The 22,147-nt window shown below is 36.6% G+C and overlaps 1 protein-coding gene across 1 annotated transcript in view; it reads left to right on the forward strand.

Annotated features, from left to right (window-relative positions):
- Positions 1-22,147, forward strand: part of TTN (titin) — a 231,130-nt gene that overhangs the window by 137,088 nt on the left and 71,895 nt on the right. Inside the window, exons 185-225 of the mRNA XM_026052057.1 lie at positions 95-361; positions 463-729; positions 1,236-1,502; positions 1,591-1,730; positions 2,429-2,555; positions 3,336-3,478; positions 5,908-6,031; positions 6,867-7,133; positions 7,299-7,396; positions 7,561-7,729; positions 7,829-8,095; positions 8,225-8,491; positions 8,583-8,861; positions 8,968-9,376; positions 9,475-9,599; positions 9,712-9,978; positions 10,548-10,817; positions 10,934-11,236; positions 11,366-11,668; positions 12,022-12,209; positions 12,297-12,411; positions 12,800-13,084; positions 13,340-13,491; positions 13,632-13,779; positions 13,894-14,071; positions 14,162-14,283; positions 14,379-14,666; positions 14,761-15,057; positions 15,153-15,339; positions 15,940-16,055; positions 16,151-16,450; positions 16,699-16,998; positions 17,086-17,191; positions 18,272-18,468; positions 18,576-18,881; positions 18,984-19,262; positions 19,710-20,009; positions 20,108-20,410; positions 20,505-20,879; positions 20,977-21,279; positions 21,770-22,069. Of these exons, the coding sequence (XP_025907842.1) occupies positions 95-361; positions 463-729; positions 1,236-1,502; positions 1,591-1,730; positions 2,429-2,555; positions 3,336-3,478; positions 5,908-6,031; positions 6,867-7,133; positions 7,299-7,396; positions 7,561-7,729; positions 7,829-8,095; positions 8,225-8,491; positions 8,583-8,861; positions 8,968-9,376; positions 9,475-9,599; positions 9,712-9,978; positions 10,548-10,817; positions 10,934-11,236; positions 11,366-11,668; positions 12,022-12,209; positions 12,297-12,411; positions 12,800-13,084; positions 13,340-13,491; positions 13,632-13,779; positions 13,894-14,071; positions 14,162-14,283; positions 14,379-14,666; positions 14,761-15,057; positions 15,153-15,339; positions 15,940-16,055; positions 16,151-16,450; positions 16,699-16,998; positions 17,086-17,191; positions 18,272-18,468; positions 18,576-18,881; positions 18,984-19,262; positions 19,710-20,009; positions 20,108-20,410; positions 20,505-20,879; positions 20,977-21,279; positions 21,770-22,069 (9,504 nt within the window). The remainder of the gene's footprint in view (positions 1-94; positions 362-462; positions 730-1,235; positions 1,503-1,590; positions 1,731-2,428; positions 2,556-3,335; positions 3,479-5,907; positions 6,032-6,866; positions 7,134-7,298; positions 7,397-7,560; positions 7,730-7,828; positions 8,096-8,224; positions 8,492-8,582; positions 8,862-8,967; positions 9,377-9,474; positions 9,600-9,711; positions 9,979-10,547; positions 10,818-10,933; positions 11,237-11,365; positions 11,669-12,021; positions 12,210-12,296; positions 12,412-12,799; positions 13,085-13,339; positions 13,492-13,631; positions 13,780-13,893; positions 14,072-14,161; positions 14,284-14,378; positions 14,667-14,760; positions 15,058-15,152; positions 15,340-15,939; positions 16,056-16,150; positions 16,451-16,698; positions 16,999-17,085; positions 17,192-18,271; positions 18,469-18,575; positions 18,882-18,983; positions 19,263-19,709; positions 20,010-20,107; positions 20,411-20,504; positions 20,880-20,976; positions 21,280-21,769; positions 22,070-22,147) is intronic.

The raw sequence follows: 22,147 nt of genomic DNA on the forward strand, positions 1-22,147 counted from the left end.
TTCTGAGTGTATTACAAAGCATTAGAACAAATCTATTAGCTAAAAGGCTTACATAAACCCATCACTAAACTTGAGTGCTCTCCTTTGATTTCAGAATTACCTCTCATCTTTATCACTCCACTAAGTGATGTGAAAGTTTTTGAAAAAGATGAGGCCAAGTTTGAATGTGAGGTGTCCAGAGAACCAAAGACTTTCCGCTGGCTGAAAGGAACACAAGAGATCACTCCTGATGAGAGATTTGAAATTGTTTCAGATGGCACAAAACATGCTCTGATTATTAAATCTGTTGCATTTGAGGATGAAGCTAAATATATGTTTGAAGCTGAAGATAAGAGAACAAGTGCCAAGCTGATCATTGAAGGTTTGTTTTACTTTGCTTTTCTATGGAAGACTTACCCCATAGTTGTCTTTGAATAATTTTTATTAGTAACCTTATTATTAATTAATGTCTTGCTGATATAGGTATTCGCCTGAAATTCATTACACCTCTCAAGGATGTAACAAAAAAAGAACGTGAGACTGCAGTGTTTACTGTGGAACTCTCACATGAGAATATCCCTGTTATCTGGTTCAAGAACGACAAGCGATTACACACAAGCAAGGTGGTTTCAATGACAGATGATGGCAAATTCCATACACTCACAATTAAAGATCTTACTATTGATGATACTTCTCAGATTAGAGTGGAAGCTATGGGCAAGTCCTCAGAAGCTAAACTCACTGTTCTTGGTAAGTATACCCAAATGAAGGCACATGATTATATACATTATCAGAAGAATATTACTTAACAAGAAAGTAATGGGTCTTTCAGGGAGTGGGGGAGAGAGGGAAGCAGGAAGGGTTGGCCTCCATTTGTCCTTTAGAAGGGTAATACAAACCATTTTAAAGTATCAGAATTTCAGAATTTACAGAAGTTGCAGTAGAATTGTAAAATTTTAGAATTAAATACTAGATGCTTACATAGTGCTATGTAGCTGTAGATCACCAGACCAATATTTTCAACATCACTAGTAATAAACCAAATTGCTGCTTCTGCTGCTGTTTTTATAGCTATGATAGCTATAGCTTAATAGATATTTGCCTTTTTCCCTTTTTGCAACAAAGCTCTGTAATATTTATAAAGACTACAGTTAGTGCCTCTTGCAAGGTGTATAAACAAGAAAAATATTGTAAGAACTAACTGTACTTTTCAAAACATGAAAACTTCAGCTGTTTATCTTAACTGGTACTTGCAGAGGGAGACCCTTACTTCACTGGGAAGCTTCAGGATTACACTGCTGTAGAGAAAGATGAGGTGATTTTACAATGTGAAATCAGCAAAGCAGATGCCCCAGTGAAGTGGATGAAGGATGGCAAACCAATTACTCCATCAAAGAATGTTGTTATTAAGGCTGATGGTAAAAAGAGAATCCTTATCCTCAAGAAAGCTTTGAAGAAAGACATTGGTCAGTACACCTGTGATTGTGGTACTGATCAAACCTCAGCAAAACTCAATATTGAAGGTACAGTTATTTTACTGAGTTGTTCTATTGTTGACATTTTTGGGGACTTGTAGAGATTGAGGAAACCAATCAATTTTGCTTTCTCCAGACCGGGATATTGAGATTGTACGTCCACTGTACAGTGTGGAAGTAATTGAGACAGAGACTGCCCGCTTTGATGTTGAAATCTCCGAGGAAGGTGTCCATGGTAATTGGAAGCTGAAAGGAGAACCACTGAATGAATCACCTGTAAGCAAGTATTTCTGGATGTGTTCATGGAATCTTCTTAAATATAATGGCATTTAAAACTACAATTTTATAAATACAAAAATGTGGGATTCCTTCCTGGTACTTTGAGTAATATTTGGTTCAGACAGAGGTGGATCACATTGTCAAGGTTTTCTTCATTACTATGTGAACTAAAATTTGTTTAAAATGATATAAACCTTAACTGAGTTCTCATACCTCAATGTCGGTGGAATCTGGAAATTTAAGAACAATGTAATATTTCTTGATACTTTGATGTAACAGTATGGATACAAATAGTAAGCAAAAATAACAAATTCCATCAAAATCAGTGTCTGGATAAGAAAGACCCTTTCCAGGGAAAGCACTCAGCATAAGTTCAGCAATTTCCAGTTCTCTTTGGCCTTCTGACTAGTCTCCTAAAGGACATACTGGCTGCTTTATCAGTATAGTATTTGTATGCCACAAACAGGAATGTGAGAGGAAGTAGACCATATTAGAAAGGAGAGAGCATTGAAAGAAAAAGTGGCAGCCAATGAAAGAAAAGTTTGTAGGATATACTGTAGAGGGCATTAGACCTGGAGCATAGTGAATGGAAAAAGAAGAGATACAACATGTATGGTAGGAGGAGAAATATGGGCTTTTGTGGTTAGGAACATAAAGACAACTTTGAAAAAATTGTTTAATTTCTCTTTTTGTAGGATTGTGAAATCAAAGAAGAAGGCAAAAAACACTTCCTAACACTGTATAATGTACGTTTAGACCAAGCTGGTGGAGTAGATTTCCAAGCAGCTAATGCCAAATCTGGTGCTCACCTTCGAGTGAAACGTAAGTGTCTTCGAAGCTAGAATTATTTGATTAGATGAAACTAAGTTACTAGTTGCCTACATATCATTACTTTGGAGAGGGTAAGCAAATATCTATGCTCTATTCAACCCAAAGCAATTCTTTCCAGGAACAGCAACTCAAGAATTAATTACTCAAACCATCTCTATTAGTTAGAGAATCTCCTATGTTTTTTAACCTTGCATACAATCAATCTTATCAGATGTAGGAAACAGAAAGGATATAAGAAAAAGTGAAATAAAGAAATGGACTTCAAGGCTACTTTATGCTCCAGCATGCTTGTTATGTTGTGAAATTAAAGTATTGCAAGCAAAGACTTTGCTGCATTAAAATACCATGTTAACCTGAGAAGATGGGATCACAGTGATATTTGGGGATAGGGTTAGGAACTTGATGGACAGGGACAGACCACATGGTTGGAGACCACTTGTTTCCTGCTCCAATCCTAGCCCTCGCTATTTTGGAGAACACATGCCTTATCTAGCAAGAAGCATGCAGGGCTTGGCAGGGAGACAGATGCACAGCAACTTTCCTGCTGACCTTGTTCAATTTAAAGAAACACACTCTGCAAGTAGGGAACTTTCAGTGACCAGCCCTCCCCCTAAAAGTCCAGAGTGGCCCCTTCTATTTATGGAATTTAAGGAGCAGCATTCAATGTCTGCCTCTCTTGAGGGAAGCCACCATGGAGATGAGTGCCTAAGGTAGACGTTCTGTCTTGGATAGAAGTAACTAATCTGCAAATGATGTCGTCTTCTTACCAAGCTCGAGTAATTGGTTTGCTGAGACCTCTCAAGGATGTAACAGTGACAGCTGGTGAATCCGCAACCTTTGACTGCGAACTCTCTTATGAGGGAATCCCGGTTGAGTGGTTCTTGCAAGGAAAGAAACTGGAGCCCAGTGATAAGGTAAAGAGACTACCTTTATTTTCCCTCGTGCTTCCTTCTCCTTCTCTTTCATCATTTTTTCCTTTCTATATTTCTAATCCTCTGCTGATAGAGGTATTAAAATATAGGGATAGGACAGTGCTGTTTTCCTGAGTGGTAAATCCTCATTAAATCAGATATGGCATTTTTTCTATGTCATACATAGAAAAGAGGGAGGAGCTGGAATGCTACAAATACTTATAAGGCAAAGAGAAATTAAGATCCCAAAATATACATCACAACAACAGTGGTTTTTATGCTTTATTCTCTGGAAAACTCATCCACAGAGATACCACACAATGTTTGCTCAGGTTAATTGCAGTTATAGTGAGGGGATTTTGACAGGTGGTATCAGGAAATGCTTTCTTTTCCTGAATGCTAAACTGCAATCCAGTTCTGCATATAAGGGGATTAACAGGACAGCAATTCCATTTCAGGCATTTGCAATGGCTCTCCAGATAACTTTCTGAGCAAATCTGCTCATCAAGCACTTCTCACTTGCTATTTTTAACCCTTCTTCAAGTGCTGGCTCTTAGTTCTGAGATCTGAGCAGCCTGGAATGCAGTCAGTTTAATGTTTAAAGTTGATGATATGGGGTTTCATGTTAAGAAATGTGAAATAAAAGTGGACAAAATTGGTTTTAAGATTTCCTTTTTTTTTTTTTAGTTACTAGCCATAAGGAAAACAATGCAAACAAAAATGTAAATTGGAAACCTCAGGCAAAGTACACTTTAAGGCATTATATGAGCTAGCAGTTTCAGAACTTGTAATACTGCTGCCTTGGTACCAACTGTTTACTTTTAAATGTAATTTTAAAGATACTATTTTCTGTTTTCAGTAATTATTTCCCAAGATTTGCTGAATTTTCCTTAATTAAAACAATTTCATACAAAAAATAGAATATAAAAATAGAACAGAAAAAACGGTCATCAGAGAGCAATCCCATTACTATATTTATGGACAAACAAGAGGATTAAAACTCAGAAGATGAGACATTTAATAAATCAAAGCAAAACACATTTGGGAAACCAGAATAAATTGGAGAAAGCTATTAATCATTGGAGTGGATATTAATATACTTGTCAAGACAAATTTTATGAGTTCAATATTTTCTACGATAGAATATTACATCATTCGTATTTGCCTGAAGTGTCATTTCAATTACATGAAGAAACCCTAGATTTTCACTTAGTTTCCCCTAAAAGTTCAAACCTGATTTGTGACTTCAATTAGAATATGGTCAAAAAGAAATACAAATTAAACCATGTATTTAGTTGCTGTATGACTTTCTCTCCACTTAAAATAGTCACTCCAAACACTTTCACCACTGCTTTCAAGAATCAGTCTAATTGTACAAGTATGTCAGTTCACCTGTTTTTAAGTTAAACCATAATTTTACCTCTGTGGCTGGCATTCAGCTGTACCCACTTAACCTTTAGTGACTATTTTGTGTATCCTTACTGTTTATCTTAGTCAAGTATATATTTGGCTTCATCTCAAGTTGTTTCAGCTGAGTAATCACTAGAGTTAGTTTTCAGGGACACAATGACCGTTTGGGAAGGACAGGCACTCGGTTACCACTGAGGTTAGAGGGACTGCCTTCTCATAAGCAAATGTCTTTTCTGTTTCTTCCTTTGTGTATTTTCCTTCATTTTTCTAAACCAGTATCTACTGCTTGATCATGTACTTCTCTGAAAATAAATAAATAAATACATACATACATACATACATAAGAGGGAGGGAGGGAAATATCTTCAGGAGTTATCTTAGACTTTACTGCATTAATAGCTGAACTGGAGTTCCTAGAGAACAGGAACATTTGTGCAAGGAGAGCCCAATTAAAACTCATGGTTGCAAAGTAGGAAGTAGGTTCTGCCTTAGATCAAACTAGAAATCTTTTCTCAAGGAGAATGACCTAGCAAAATTTAATGACAGAAAGTCAAAATAGCTTGTGATAAAGGGTATATGAGGGTGTCTAATTCCTTCCCTAGAAGGTTTTCCTTTAGATATAGCCATTAGCTACATCTAAAGGTAATTTTTCCCATGAAGTTATACACTTACTTATTTTGGTATTTTTTTAGTATTTTCCCAAAATAATCTCAACTCAATTTAACTGAGAGCCTTGTAGTAGATTCAGATTTTGTAATCCAAGGATACAGATATATTAAAATTTGATGGATACTTAAAATTTCAGTTCCTTGTAAGTGAAAGGCCCAAACAGAAATGATCCTCAAAATCTTCAGTCTTGTGTCTTGAGCTATATCTGGTATATGCAAAGTAATTTCATACAAAAATAAACAACAAAACTCCTCAGAAAACAGTAAATAACAAATGCTATTTTCATTAAATATTTCGTTAAATATTTCTTAAATATTTGTTGTACTGAGAATTTTTCTTATATGCTTTGTAAGGTTGTCACTCGTGCTGAAGGGAGAGTTCACACGCTTACTCTTAGAGATGTCAAGTTAACTGATGCGGGAGAGGTCTCTTTGACTGCAAAAGATTTCAGAACTCAAGCAAATCTTTTTGTGAAAGGTAAGACACATGGTTTAATTACACCATGCAAGTTACTAATGGTTAATTCATACTTCTTCATGGAATAGAGTGTCATTATACACCATATATAAAACTAATAAAATCACACATACAACACTGGAATGACAGGCAACTTTCCTCATTAGAAAAGCTACTAACTTAAAATCTTTTGACAATTTAAAGACACTTCATGCTTTATGGGAGAGCTGAGGAAAAAATGGAATTCTGAAAATGTTTCCAAGGTAGAAGATGAATTAGTTCATTGGAGTTCCAAAAGCTTCATTGTAGGCTTGAGCATGCATCTGATCTCTAAGTGACTTGCCAAGTCCTGATGACTTGTTTCTGGTTTTTGGAGCCTCTTCATCGGTGAGGCAATGCCGCCCTGGTGTGCATACCCATTTGTACTGCTTGCAAGCTGTGTGCAGTCCAGAGGTCCACACTGCTCACAATTCTAATTACTTTAGCAACTCAGAGAAAAATCACAAAATCATACATAAAGATATAACTTCACAGTTAGAATTTAAAAGCTGTCTCATGTAGGTGTAGTCTGGCCAAAGTTGCAGGGCTTTTTGACAATGATTAAAGAGTAAAACCCCCCAAGCTTAGTTATTTGGTAAGATCACTTACTCTGACATTACAATAGGTTGAAAATTTGGGTATTAGCCAAATTACCCGAATATATTTTGTAATTAAAAATACAGAAGTTCATCATAAAAAAAAAAATAAAAAGCCTTGTTGTTTCAACGAAAATTAGTAGATAGCATGGGACAGGTTCTGTATTAGCAGAAGACTGGTTATACTTTAGCTCTTTAAAAATACTATCTGCTTCTTTTAGAACCCCCAGTAGAATTTACTAAACCACTTGAGGACCAGACTGTTGAAGAGGAGGCCACTGCTGTACTGGAATGTGAAGTTTCCAGGGAAAATGCAAAAGTGAAATGGTTCAAGAATGGAGAAGAAATTCACAAAACAAAGAAGTATGAAATCATTTCTGATGGCAGAGTCAGAAAACTCATTATCCATGGCTGCACACTGGAAGATGCAAAAACATATACATGTGATGCTAAGGATTTCAAGACATCGTGTTTCCTCAATGTAGAACGTGAGTCATTTGTCATTTTCTCCAAAACTGAAGAAATGGATGTTATGTTTAAATTCTCTATTATCATAATGTCTATGACTAGGAATAATAAATAACACCAATGTGAGCAGTTTATTTTTTTGTTCCTACAACTTTCTTTTAATACATTGTTTTTTTCCCTCATAGCGCTTCGTGTTGAGTTCCTGAAACCCCTAACTGACCTTGAAGTTAAAGAAAAAGAACCTGCTCGGTTTGAATGCGAAATTTCTCGTCCAGGTGTCAAGGTCAGTAATATTAATGGGCTTTTTATCTGAATAATTCCTTCAACTATAGCTTTTTTTTTTTTTTTTAATTTCCAATTTTATTGTAACACTGGAAAGAAACACACAACTAAAATCTCTGCTAAGGCTATTAATATTAATAACCATATTAATTCTCCCTAATACAGGTCAAGTGGTATAAAGATGGCATTGAAATTAGAAAAGGCAAAAAGTATGACATAATTTCCAAAGGTGCCGAACACATTCTTGTTGTCAGTAAATGTGTCTTTGATGATGAAGCCGAGTATGCCTGTGAAGCTAAAACAGCTAGAACTTCTGGATTACTTACAGTCATAGGTAAATTAGACGATTGTGGTCTTAGGACTGTTCCATGAAAAAGTAAAATGGTATTTTGATAACTGGCTTTAACTACATATTTCTGAATTCCTATTGCAGAGGAAGAGGCCGTTTTCACAAAACATCTACATGATCTTGAAGTAAATGAAACCGATACTGTAAAATTGATTTGTGAAGTCTCCAAGCCTAATGCTGAAGTTACTTGGTTTAAAGGAGATGAGGAGGTGCCTGATGGTGGTAGATTTGAATATGTTTCTGAAGGCCGAAAGAGAATTCTGATAATACGTAATGCTCATCCAGAGGATGCTGGCAAATATACTTGCAAACTTCCAAGCTCTTCTACAACAGGGAAACTTACCGTACATGGTAAGAGAATTACTTCCGTGTAGTAGATTTCTCAAAGAAAACCACCAAGAGAGGGCAATTTAGTTTATCCTCTTCATAAGTAAAAAGTATATGTATAAAATGATACATTACAAAAACGTTGTCTTTCAGAACTTGCAGCAGAGTTTCTTACGAAACCACAAAACCTTGAGGTGCTTGAAGGAGATAAAGCTGAATTTGTCTGCTCAGTATCCAAAGCGGCAATCACAGTGCAGTGGCTGAGAGGTGACACAGTCCTGGAGCCTGGTGATAAATATGACATCATTTCAGATGGCAAAAAGAGGACACTTGTGGTTAAAGACTCTATTCTGGGAGATGCAGGAAAGTATACCATCATGGTTGGTGAAGCTAAAGCTACAGCACGTTTAACTGTGATTGGTAAGTTTTATTCTATCAATATGGAGATGCATATTTTATTGTATTCCTTATTGTAGATGATATCATGTTTCTTCTTTTTCCTCAATTTCAGAAAAACTCAGGATTATAACTCCTCTTAAGGACCAAGAAGTTAATGAGGGACAAGAAATTATCTTCAATTGTGAAGTCAATAAAGAAGGCGCCAAGGAGAAGTGGTACAAAAATGATGAACCAATATTTGACAGTGCAAAATACATTATTGTCCAGAAGGATTCAGTTTACACTCTCAGAATCAGGGATGCACAATTAAAAGATCAAGCTACCTATACTGTCTCACTGTCAAACCAGAGAGGGGAGCATGTCAAGAGTTCTGCTGCTTTGACAGTGTTAGGTAAATAACTTGCATTGTATTAAATTTATTTAATCATATTGCATTGATTTTCTCATAAGGATTATAAGGACATAAATTAATCACATTTTAATGTTTGTCTTAACAGAGGAGGATCTCAGAATTGTCGAGCCTCTTGAAGACATTGAGACCATGGAAAAGAAAACTGTCACGTTCTCTTGCAAAGTCAATCGCCTCAATGCAACCCTCAAATGGACAAAGAATGGTGAAGAGATCACATTCAACAAGCATATTTTGTATAAAATTGATAAGTACAAACACTCACTCATCATTAAAGACTGTGGCTTTGTTGATGAAGGTGAATATACTGTTACTGCTGGGCAAGACAAATCTGTTGCAGAACTCCTCATCACAGAAGCACCAGCAGATTTCATTGAACATCTTCAGGACCAGACTGTCACTGAATTTGATGATGCTGTCTTTACCTGCCAGCTTTCCAAAGAGAAAGCCAGTGTAAAATGGTATAGAAATGGAAGAGAACTTAAAGAAGGCAAAAAGTACGCACATTTTACAATCGTTAACTTGCTAAAAATGCATTATTTATTTTAACACTCTGGAAATTAACATATTGCTTAATTATTTTCCCCCCATAAAGGTATCAATTTGAAAAGGATGGAAATCTGCACAGATTAATCATAAAAGACTGCAGATTAAATGATGAGTGTGAATACTCCTGTGGAGTAGATGACAGGAAATCTAGAGCAAGACTTTTTGTTGAAGGTATGTATAAAACTATATAGGATTTATTTTATCCATTTCAGTAATAAGAAATAGAATATTTAGTAATAGAAATTATAGACACACAAGAACAAATGAATTGATCTTATTTCAGAAATCCCTGTGGAGATTATCCGGCCACCACAAGATGCTTATGAACCGCCTGGTGTAGATGTCATCTTCATGGCTGAGCTGAACAAAGATGGTGTGGAAGTCAAATGGTTAAGGAACAACATGATTATTATCCAAGGTGACAAGCATCAGATGATGAGTGAAGGAAAGGTCCACAGGCTGCAAGTGTGTGAGATAAGGCCCCGTGACCAAGGGGAATACAGATTTATTGCCAAAGATAAAGAAGCTAGAGCTAAACTCGAATTAGCTGGTGAGTTGTATGTCTTTTATTTCTTTCAGAAAATTTGAGAGTAATTAATTAACTCTTCTTTCTAATTAAATCCATTTTGATGCTTTCAAGAGGTTGAAATAAAATTAATATCCAATCAAGCTGAGACAATTTAGAATCTGTGAAAATGAATATATTAAAATTATTAAAAATAATTTAGACAGCAAAGATTTTTTTTTTATTATACCACACTGATCCACCAGTTGAGGAAAATACAGGGTGCTTTTCAATAGATATAGTAGAGTGCATGAATTGAGCTTAAAGGAGACATAGAACCTGTTCATTAAGACATTGCCAAATCCGAAACACTCAAATACACACTTCAGTCATACAAAACATTTAGTTTTGTTTGCCTGGTTTACAGGATCAGTCCAGTAAAATACCTTGATATGAGGATCAAAAAACCTGTTCCCTCTTTCTAGATTTTATAGGAGCAGACAGTATATATTAACATGCCTGAGCTTCTATCTCTGGAGTGATTCCACAATTATATGAACAACTGGCTTGGAAATCATACATGAATACTCACTTGTCACATTCATCTTTTTCAGCTGCACCTAGAATCAAGACTGGTGATCAAAATCTTGTGGTTGATGTTGGGAAGCCTTTAACCATGACTGTTCCATACGATGCCTATCCAAGAGCAGATGCAGAGTGGTTGAAAGGGGAGGAAAGCCTGCCCACAACAACTGTCGATACAACCACTGACCACACTACCTTCAAAATTTATGAGGCAAAGAAATCAGATAAAGGAAGGTACAAAGTTATACTTCGAAACAAACACGGCCAGGCAGAAGCATTCATCAATGTAGAGGTCATTGGTAAGTGATCCCATTAACCTTGCTGTTATTTCTTTAAGCTAAAGGAAAAAGAAAAAAAAAAAAAAAAAAAAAAAAAAAGATGAAATGTTCTAAAATATTGTTCATATGTTTTTCAGATGTTCCAGGACCAGTCAGAAACTTGGAAGTCACTGAAACATATGATGGTGAAGTTGGCCTTGCCTGGCAGGAACCAGAAAGTGATGGTGGAAGTAAAATTATTGGCTATGTTGTTGAAAGACGTGATATCAAGCGTAAGACCTGGATTGTCGTCACTGATCATGCTGAAAATTGTGAATACACTGTTACTGGACTTCAAAAAGGAGGAGTTGAGTACCTCTTCCGTGTTAGTGCACGGAACAGAGTAGGTACTGGTGAGCCAGTGGAAACAGAGAGACCTGTGGAAGCTAAGAGCAAATTTGGTAAGCAGAAGTTATGAAAAACTCATTAGCGTAAGTGTAATCAAAGTGTAAGAAAAGAAATGCTTGCTCTATTAATAGATAAAAATTACATATCTTGTTTTTCCTTTTTCTTCCTAAAATAAAATGCAGAAGTTCCTGGTCCTCCTCAAAATGTACAAGTTACTGATGTGAACAGGTTTGGAGCTACACTTACCTGGGAACCACCAGAGTATGATGGAGGATCTCCAATTACTGGCTACGTTATTGAACTGCGTAACAGAGCTTCCATCAAGTGGGAGCCAACTATGACCACTGGAGCTGATGAGTTGTCAGCTGTCTTGACTGATGTTGTGGAAAATGAAGAATATTTCTTCAGAGTAAGAGCTCAAAACATGGTTGGAGTTGGCAAGCCAAGTCATGCTACACATGCAGTAAAAATTATGGACCCAATTGGTAAGTTTGCAAGCATTTATTGCAATTGCCCTATGAGAAATGGATATTTTGACATTTTGTATAGTATGCGTGCATGAAAACCCACACATTAAATTAAGAAATATGTGTGCTGAAAGTTCTCTGCGCAGAGTTAGATTTTGCCTACTTTGTCATTTAAACATGTGAGAAGTACCCTTGCTTTCACTTGGTCCAATAAGAACTCAAAATATTTCTGCTCTGTAATTAGGAAACAATCTCAGTCTAAAAATAGTGCAAAAGCTTTACAACTAATGCTTTAAGGTGTGGGCAAATTATGAGCAGAACCGTAATCTATTCTCAGTTGCTAAAATTTATTTCTCTCAAATTATTTTCAGAGAGACCAAGTCCTCCCATTAACCTTGATCATTCAGATCAAACTAAGTCATCCGTTCAACTCACATGGGAACCTCCTCTAAAAGATGGAGGCAGTCCAGTCTTAGGCTATATTATTGAAAGGCGGGAAGAAGGAACAGACAAATGGATCCGATGCAACCCGAAATTAGTACCTGCTCTTACTTTTAAGGTAGGATGTTTCATTTGTCATCAAAGTACTGAGAATGTACACCTCATTCTTAACATTAGTTACTATGTGAGTATTTATGCTTTTCAGGTAACTGGATTGAAACCAAAAGCCAGTTATTACTACAGAGTCTCAGCGGAAAATGCAGCTGGTGTGTCTGACCCAGCTGAAGCCATTGGGCCATTAACTGCAGATGATGCTTTTGGTAAGCTGTATTCTATTTATTAAAGGTAATTAATCAGATAAAACACCTACAATTAGAGTAGATCATGTGGCCAATATGTGTTATCTTTCCCCAGATGCCTGTGATGCTAGTTAGTAGGAACAGCCTTAGAGCCTCTGAGATTCTGCATTATTTCTCTTCTGTAACCCACATTTCTGCATTTCTTCTGTATTTCTCTTCTGCAGATAATTAGCTGCACTATTAGGTAGACACATATTAGGCTGACCAAAGAGCAAGACATGGCCTTCAGTGTCCTGACCTAGCTGTGCGGGAGGTGGAAAGAGACAGAATAAAGGAAAGGCAGAGCAGGAATGTTCTTGAGCAGAACATCTGAAAATATTTCATGGAATCTATTTTCCTCCTTTTCTAGTTGGACCTACAATGGACTTAAGTGCATTTAAAGATGGGCTGGAAGTTTTTGTCCCAGAGCCAATAAAGATCCGTGTTCCTATCACTGGCTACCCTGTGCCAACCGCCACGTGGTCTTTTGGTGACCAAGTCTTAGAAGAGGGAGATCGTGTAACAATGAAGACCACAGCAAGTTTTGCAGAGCTGGTAATTACTCCAAGTGAACGTCCAGACAAGGGAATTTACACCTTAACATTAGAAAATCCTGTGTCATCTGTTTCAGGAGAAATTAGTGTTAATGTCATTGGTAAGTGGACACATGCATAATCTACTGCTACTATTCCATATTCAGCTTGTTAAAATCTAATTGTAAAATCAATAATGACAAATATCACAACTTTCAGTAAAGTATTTTAAGTGTTATTTTAAATTAGAAATGCCTATTTTAAAAGCTATTTATTTTTAATATCCAACTGTTTGCCATTTAGACCAATGAAATGGACATCATCTGACAAACTCTGATCATAAAATAATTAGTACAACTTTTTTTTCTGATCTTTAGCTCGCCCAAGTGCACCAAGGGAACTTAAAGTTTTAGAAATAGTCAAAAATACAGTACAGCTGTCTTGGGAGCCTCCAGAAGATGATGGTGGAAGTCCAGTGACTGGCTACATAATTGAAAAACGTGAAGTAAGCCGGAAAACGTGGATCAAAGTAAGTTTATTCTTTCTCATTTCAGTTCCTATTTCCTATATTGTTTCTACACATGCTACTGAATTTTGTGTTGTATTTTGGTCAATTTTTCTTTGGGAACAAATTGTAAATAAATGTTTTGTAATCTTCCTTTTCTTTAGGTTGTTGATCATATTGTTGACCAAGACTATACTGTACCTGACCTCATACAAGGAAAAGAATATTTATTTAGAGTTTCTGCATGCAACAAAAGTGGCCCAGGAGAGCCTGCATATATTGATGAACCTGTAAATATGTCAACACCAGCAAGTAAGTCATCTTTTCACATTGTCTCATCTTGCTGATTTTCTTTAAGAATATGTGGATAACATGTCTTTTGTACATTGGTTTCTGAGTTTCCATATGTATTTATTTTTTTCCTAGCCGTGCCTGATCCACCAGAGAATGTTAAATGGAGAAATCCAACATCAAAAGGAATCTTCCTAACTTGGGAGCCCCCCAAGTATGATGGTGGTGCCCGCATCAAGGGCTATTTGGTAGAGAAATCTCAACGTGGCACAGACAAGTGGGAGACATGCGGGGAGCCTGTTATTGAAACAAAGTAAGTCAATTAAAAGCAGATGATACCTCATTTTAATTAAATGTATCATTCTTACCACCTTAAATATATGTATTTTTTAAAAACTAACAGAATGGAAGTAACAAAACTCCAGGAAGGAGAGTGGTATGCATATCGGGTTAAGGCTTTGAACAGAATGGGAGCTAGTAAGCCAAGCAAGCCAACGGATGACATTCAGGCCATTGATGCAAAAGGTAATTAATTACATTGTATCAAAATAGGTATTTTCTTTTGACCTGTCAATGAAATACTGTTTCTATAACAATATTTTAATTTTCTTCTAAATCAGAGGCACCAGAAATTTTCTTAGATGTGAAACTGCTTGCTGGACTTACTGTGAAAGCTGGAACTAAAATCGAGCTGCCAGCTAAAGTAACTGGAAAGCCTGAACCCCAGATTACTTGGACCAAGGCTGATAAAATTTTGAGACCTGATAATAGAATCACTATTGAAGCCAAACCTGGTCATTCTACAGTCACTATTACAGACAGCAAGAGAAGCGACAGTGGAACCTATATTATAGAAGCTGTTAATTCCAGTGGACGTGCTACTGCTGTTGTTGAAGTTAATGTACTTGGTATGCATGTATTTTACTTTGTCTAAAAAAAAAATCAGCAAATAGTGAAGGGTGGAAGCAGAAAAGATTAACGTTTATATTTTCTCCTCTATAGATAAACCTGGTCCACCAGCTGCATTTGATGTATCAGAAATTACAAATGAGTCCTGCCTTCTCACATGGAATCCTCCCCGAGATGATGGTGGTTCTAAAATTACCAACTATGTCCTGGAGCAAAGAGCTACAGACAGTGAAATATGGCACAAGTTGTCATCAACTGTTAAGGACACAAGATTCAGAGCTACCAATTTAACTCCTCATAAAGAATATGTGTTCCGAGTCAGTGCTGAGAACATGTATGGTATCGGGGAGCCAGCAGAATGTAACCCTATCATTGCAAAATATTCCTTCGGTTAGTGCATAATGTTAAATTATGAAAATATTTTAGCAGAAAAAAAGATGTATGTGTGATGATATCTTTTTTTTTTAATTTATTATTTTTTACAGATCCACCAGGCCCTCCAACAGATCTTAAGCCTATAGAAGTCACTAAAGATTCAGTGACCCTAACGTGGAATGAACCAGATGAAGATGGTGGCAGCCCCATCACTGGCTACTGGGTTGAAAGATATGATCCTGAGCAGGATAAGTGGATAAAATGCAATAAAATGCCAGTGAAAGATACAACGTTCAAGTAAGGCTATAGTCAATTTAGTCTAAAATAGGTAACAGAGATGTAAGAATGTGACAATAACATTTTTTTACATTTACAACAATTTTTTACATTTTTTTAAGTTTAGATTCAACTAATGTCTGGTGACATACTCTTTATCTAATAATTAGTTTTATGTAAGAATATCTTTCTAGAATACTGAATCATCTCCTCTTAAAAAAAAATGATTATGCCTAACAATTTCCAAGGTTTTTATTTAATTGTGTTTTGTGATTGCTGCAAAGACATTCTAAAAGAAGTAGATATGGCCATTTCATGCACCTATTTGCCAAAAACATACCTTATTTTTCTAATAGTACTTGTATTGAATAACAACCACAGGATATGCAAAAATGTATGATGGCTCTGAAAATGTTGATTACTGTGTGGCATCATACCATTTTACTATTGACACTATAAATGCCTAATTTGAATAATCACATTTTCACATAACACCATTAGCACCACCTTAGGTATTTTTAGCTTCTCCAGGTAATTTATAGTACAAAGAGAAGAGAAGACAATTTTTTAAGCATGAGTAAAAAGTGAATTTGATTTAATCAAACTAACTTTTAATTTCAGAGTGAAAGGTCTTACAAACAAGAAGAAGTACAAGTTCCGTGTCTTGGCAGAGAATCTAGCAGGACCCGGAAAGCCAAGCAAGGAAACAGAGCCCATCTTAGTGAAAGACCCAATTGGTACAATAAATACTTTTTTTTTCATGGATTAATTTAACAAAAAAACTTTATTTCTTTGTTTTCATTGATCTAATTATTATCTGATGTCTGTCTAGATCCACCATGGCCTCCTGGAAAGCCAACTGTGAAAGATGTTGGCAAGACATCATTATTCCTGAACTGGACAAAGCCAGAACATGATGGAGGGGCAAAGATTGAATCTTATGTCATTGAATTATTAAAGACTGGAACAGAAGAGTGGGTGAGAGTGGCTGAAGGAGTCCCCACAACTGAACATTTTCTCAAAGGGCTTATGGAGAAACAAGAATATTCATTCCGTGTAAGAGCTGTGAACAAAGCTGGGGAGAGTGAGCCCAGTGAACCCAGTGACCCTGTGCTGTGCAAGGAGAGACTTTGTGAGTAGTGATTCATAATTTGCTATTACTGCAAATTCACTATCTCTGTACTAAAAAATAAAAAGCTGTATATTTACCTACTTCAGAAGTTATCAAGTAAATGCCTGTGGGGTTATTAAATACTAAAGTCTGTTATTTTAGCTATGAAAATAAAAATTTATAATAGTTTATATATTGCATAATTCCCCGTCTTTTAAACATACTCGAGGGAGGAATAAAATAAACTGTTTACTGTTGCACTTTTACAGATCCTCCTTCACCTCCTCGGTGGCTTGAGGTTATTAATATTACGAAAAACACAGCAGATCTTAAATGGACAGTACCAGAAAAAGATGGAGGTTCCCCAATTACCAACTACATTGTTGAAAAGAGAGATGTGAGACGGAAAGGCTGGCAGACAGTTGATACAACAGTGAAAGACATCAAATACACAGTTAGCCCACTGACTGAAGGCTCTTTGTACGTGTTCCGTGTGGCTGCTGAAAATGCCATTGGACAGAGTGACTATTGTGAAGTTGAAGACTCGGTGCTTGCTAAAGATACTTTCAGTAAGTTCCAGACTTGCTTGCTGTGTGTTCAGTAGTAAACACTCAATGGATTCCTTTTCTGCTAATTTGAATATTGTCTCTTTTTAGCAACCCCTGGTCCTCCGTATGCTCTTACAATAGTTGAAGTAACAAAACGCCACGTCGATTTGAAATGGGAACCCCCTAAGAATGATGGTGGCAGACCAATTCAAAGGTAAGATCATGAAGGTTTGTGTAAGATTTCCTGAAAGCGAAAAGGTTTTTAAACCATTTTGTTTGAAAACTGAAAGTTGAAAAATTAAATCAACATGTTTTAAGTGAAAAAGAAGTGAATGGGATGTAAAACAGAAACCATATGGTTTTGTTTTGTTAAGGTTTTGATATCAAAAATATATAAATTAGGTAAATATAAATTATAATCTGCATAGACAAGGGACGTGTATACATCCAACCATCCTCTAAATGTCAAGTCAAGAAATAAGAAAAATTCATGCTGTACACAAAGCCCAATCACTTTTAATGCAGACATGGCTTCTGGCTGCCTCAGAGCTGTACATTTTCCTTCTGCTTCAGTTTTTCATTCAATCTACATACAATCAGCTACAATGGAGCCTCATCTTTTCTGTTACTCTCTTCTTCGTTATGCTTATCAAACAAACTTCTTTTTAATCCTTGATTTTCTTTAAAATTCTATTTCTTTTGTGATTTTTCAAGTTTTTCAACTCAGAAGTTTATCTCAAATCTTCTCTGTCTCTTTGATTGCAAGCTAGATTTCTCCTCTTCATATTTTCACTCTTCTTCTCCTTGTCCAATACAGTAAGCTTATCTTAAACAAACCGGTTCCTACAGAGTTCTACCTGGAACAATTCCCTAAAGCACTTAATTCACATCACTTTCCCATAGCCAATTACAGATGAAATTTTGATGGCTAAAGACCTCACAGATTATATCTGAAAACATCCTTGGTAAACTTTACTACTGAGATCCAAGCAAGCAATGATACAGATATAGCTTAAATGCCCTTTCTTTCACCTCAGCAACTCCTCAAACCTTGAGAATAGAGCAGAGGTGAAATTAAGTTGGTTTGGATTAAATATCAACCCCATTACATCCAAGAATCACCAGAACTATGTGGCTGATATAGGAAGATAAGATCACTGAGTTTGTTACCCCCTTTCTCTTTATTTTTTGAATTGACTGCATTGTTCCAATCTCTCTCAGCCTATTTTATTGACCACTAAATCTGATGTGTTCTTATTTCAAGTGTCTCATTGTAATTTCCTCTATTTATCAGATATGTTATTGAAAAGAAAGAAAAGCTAGCCACACGCTGGGTAAAAGCTGGCAAGACAGCTGGTCCAGACTGTAATTACAGAGTGACTGATGTCATTGAAGGTACAGATGTACAGTTCCAGGTTCGTGCAGAAAATGAAGCTGGCTGTGGTCATCCAAGTGAACCAACTGACCTCATTCATATTGAAGATCCAACAAGTAAGTAGTACTGTATTATAAAGTATGCCAATTATGGAAGCAGTGTACTCTATAGGACAGATATTTTGGAGGAAAAAAAATAACACAATCCAATTCCATTTTTGTAGGCCCTCCTTCACCTCCTCAGGATCTACATGTCACAGATGCAGGTCGAAAGCACATTTGCATTGCATGGAAACCACCAGAGAAGAATGGTGGCAGTCCTATTATTGGGTACAATGTTGAGATGTGTGAAGCAGGAACAGAAAAGTGGATGCGTATCAATTCTCGTCCAATAAAAGATCTAAAATGCAAAGTCGAAGAAGGTGTTGTTCCAGACAAAGAGTATGTGCTAAGAGTCAGAGCTGTCAATGCTGTTGGAGCTAGCGAGCCATCAGATATCTCAGAAAAAGTTGTTGCTAAAGACCCAGACTGTAAGTATAGGTTTACTTTTCAGATATGCGTAACTGATAACTGAATAAAGGAGACCACAGGTGTTTGTTAACTTTATAATAATATTATACTTTCTTTCATAGGTAATCCAACCATTGATCTTGAGACTCGTGACATTGTTGTTGTTAAAGGACAAAAATTAAGTATCCCTGTACCCTTCAGAGCTGTTCCAGCCCCAACAGTAACATGGCACAAAGATGGCAAAGAGCTGAAAGCTGGTGACAGAACAACAATGAAGAGTGACTACACCTCTGCATTACTTGAAGTCATAGACAGTGTCCATGCTGATGCTGGTGTTTACACTATCACGCTGGAGAACAAGCTGGCATCCACAACTGGCTCAGTCAATGTCAAAGTCATAGGTAACTAGATTTCCTCCAGTTCAGAAGAGATGCTTATCTCCTTAGCTCCCTGGTTGACAGAAAAAAAGCCCTAGAAGCATTTGTTTTCTATAATGTGGAGGAATCACTTCAACTCAAATACCACACAGATTGCCATAAATGCATTGAATATTGCAAAATCCAAAGGAATAACCACCTTATCCCAGATAGCCCTACCTGGTCTGTGACTACTCAAAACCCAGCTATTCTGTATAGTAAAGCATATAAATATAGACAATCCTGCAAGAATTTTTAATATTTATCACCTTTATGAACACAAATTAATATGTCTATTCTGTAGTCAACATTGGTGATTTTGGTCTGCCTTCTGAAAAGAGAAGAAATGCAATATAACAGCTTGTACAAATGTACAAGCTTTCAATCTATTTTAGTTCTTACTGCATTAACACATATTCTTATTTAAAACAGGTCCACCTGGACAATGTAAAGACATTAAGGCAAGTGATGTAACCAAGAATTCATGCAAGGTAACATGGGAACCTCCAGACTTTGATGGTGGTACTCCTATTCTGCATTATGTTCTGGAGCGCAGAGAAGCTGGTCGTAGAACATATATCCCAGTTATGTCTGGTGAAAACAAGCTTTCTTGGCAAGTCAAAGATCTTATTCCCAACTGTGAATATTACTTCCGTGTTAAAGCTGTCAATAAGATTGGAGGAGGTGAATATCTTGAACTGCGAAACCCAATCATTGCAGAAGATCCAAAACGTAAGTTTTACTGGTAAATGATCTAGCAGGTCAATTTTTAACTAAATGCTTCACAGTTTCTTTTCTCATATGATCTCCTCTTTGTTACTATTTTACAGAGCCTCCAGATCCTCCTGTTGACCTAGAGGTCCATAATCCAACATCAAAATCAGTAACGCTTACATGGAAACCACCGTTATTTGATGGTGGAAGCAAGATTATGGGCTATATAATAGAAAAGCTTACTAAGGGCAAGGAGAGGTGGGAGAGGTGCAATGACTATCTTGTACCTCTATTAACCTATCCAGTGAAAGGCCTTGAGGAAGGAAAGGAATACCAGTTCCGTGTTCGTGCTGAGAATGCTGCTGGCATCAGCGAGCCTTCTCGTATTACTCCTTTTGTGAAAGCTGTGGATCCTATTGGTAAGATTTTCTTATTTGTTTGTTTTTTTTAATTGCCAGCCTCAAACATTTGGGAAGATTCTACACTGTATTTTCATTCTGTGTTATTACGTAGATGCTCCAAAAGTCTTCCTTGCTGCAAACCTACAGTCTGGCCTTGAAGTGAAGCGAGGTGATGAGATCATACTTGAGGCCCATATTTCTGGGTCACCTTATCCATCTATCACTTGGCTGAGGAATGATGAAATTATCAGACCAGAAGAAATCAAAAAGAGAGTTACAAAGTACACTAGGAAGAAGAAGGGTGAAGTTGAAGAAGAGGAACCTTTTCAGCTTTCACTGCCAGAGCGTATGAGTATTGACAATCACAAGGAAGGGGAGTCCATATTATCAATTCGTGACTCCATCAGAGCTGACCACGGAACATTTACAATTAAAGTGGAAAATGATCATGGTGTTGCAAAGGCCTCCTGTGAAGTTAATGTGTTAGGTATGTAGTAAATGTCCTCATAAACACCTTCCTGTTCAGAGCATTGGATAAGAAGTGCCAAAAAGAGTGCTCATTATTTTTGCTTGCTTTATAACAGATATACCTGGCCCTCCAATCAACTTTGTTTTTGAAGATGTGAGGAAAAATTCCGTCAATTGCAAGTGGGAGCCTCCCCTTGATGATGGTGGAAGTGAAATCCTGAACTATGTGCTGGAAAAGAAAGACAACACAAAAGCTGAAATGGGCTGGGTCACTGTCAGCGCAACGCTCAGGCATTGCAAATTCCATGTGACAAAACTGATTGAAGAAAAAGAATACCTCTTCCGTGTATTTGCTGAAAATAGAGTTGGGGCAGGACCACCATGTGTTTCAAAACCAATAACAGCAAAAGATCCTTTCTGTAAGTTTTGTGTTACTTTTAAAATGCAGAGTAATATAGAAAATGGCTCTAAAATTAGACTCTTAGAACACTCAGCTTCATCCATCTGAATGTTTCTGTGGAGAAGCTTGAACCATGTAATTATCTATTACATGTTTTAGATCATTAAGATAAGATAAAGGAATTATTAATTCTGTGCTTTAATAATACAGAAATGACTGTCACTGTTGTAAACCATTGCCCGTGGAAAAACATCTTCCAAATCCTCACGTTCTGTATTTGGTAAACTGGTATTCTTCTGTAAAGGGTAATCACATCAAGTTTAATTGATTGCTAATTATTTTAGAAGTCAAAGAAAGAAAGAAAGAAAGAGAACAAGTGAATTTAAGAATGACTTTAACTACTTCTCATATCTTTGCGTTCTCTTAGCTTGCTAAGCTAAGGTAGATAAAATTAAACTTCATCTCTGAATATCACGGTATTAATGGCAAAACTGCCTTTTTTTTTTCAGCTCCACCAGATCCGCCTAATAAGCCTGACGTAGAAGATGTTACCAGCAACAGTATGTTGGTTAAATGGAATGAACCAAAAGACAATGGCAGCCCTATCTTAGGATACTGGATTGAGAAACGTGAAATTAATAGCACTCATTGGGCTCGGGTCAACAGAAACCTTTTGAATGCTCTGCAAATCAGAGTTGAAGGACTTTTGGAAGGCTTAACCTATATATTTAGAGTATGTGCTGAAAATGCAGCTGGCCCTGGTAAATTTAGTCCACCATCAGATCCAAAAACTGCACAGGACCCAATAAGTAAGTAATTTAAAAGAAATTAATAGCAAAGAGATGACAGAATAAGATTAACAGCCTTTAACTTTAATTTACTTTTTT

The sequence above is a fragment of the Nothoprocta perdicaria genome, unplaced genomic scaffold (genome assembly GCF_003342845.1).
Source record: "Nothoprocta perdicaria isolate Ctin4 unplaced genomic scaffold, notPer1 scaffold_83, whole genome shotgun sequence".
In the NCBI taxonomy this organism is placed as follows: Eukaryota; Metazoa; Chordata; class Aves; order Tinamiformes; family Tinamidae; genus Nothoprocta; species Nothoprocta perdicaria.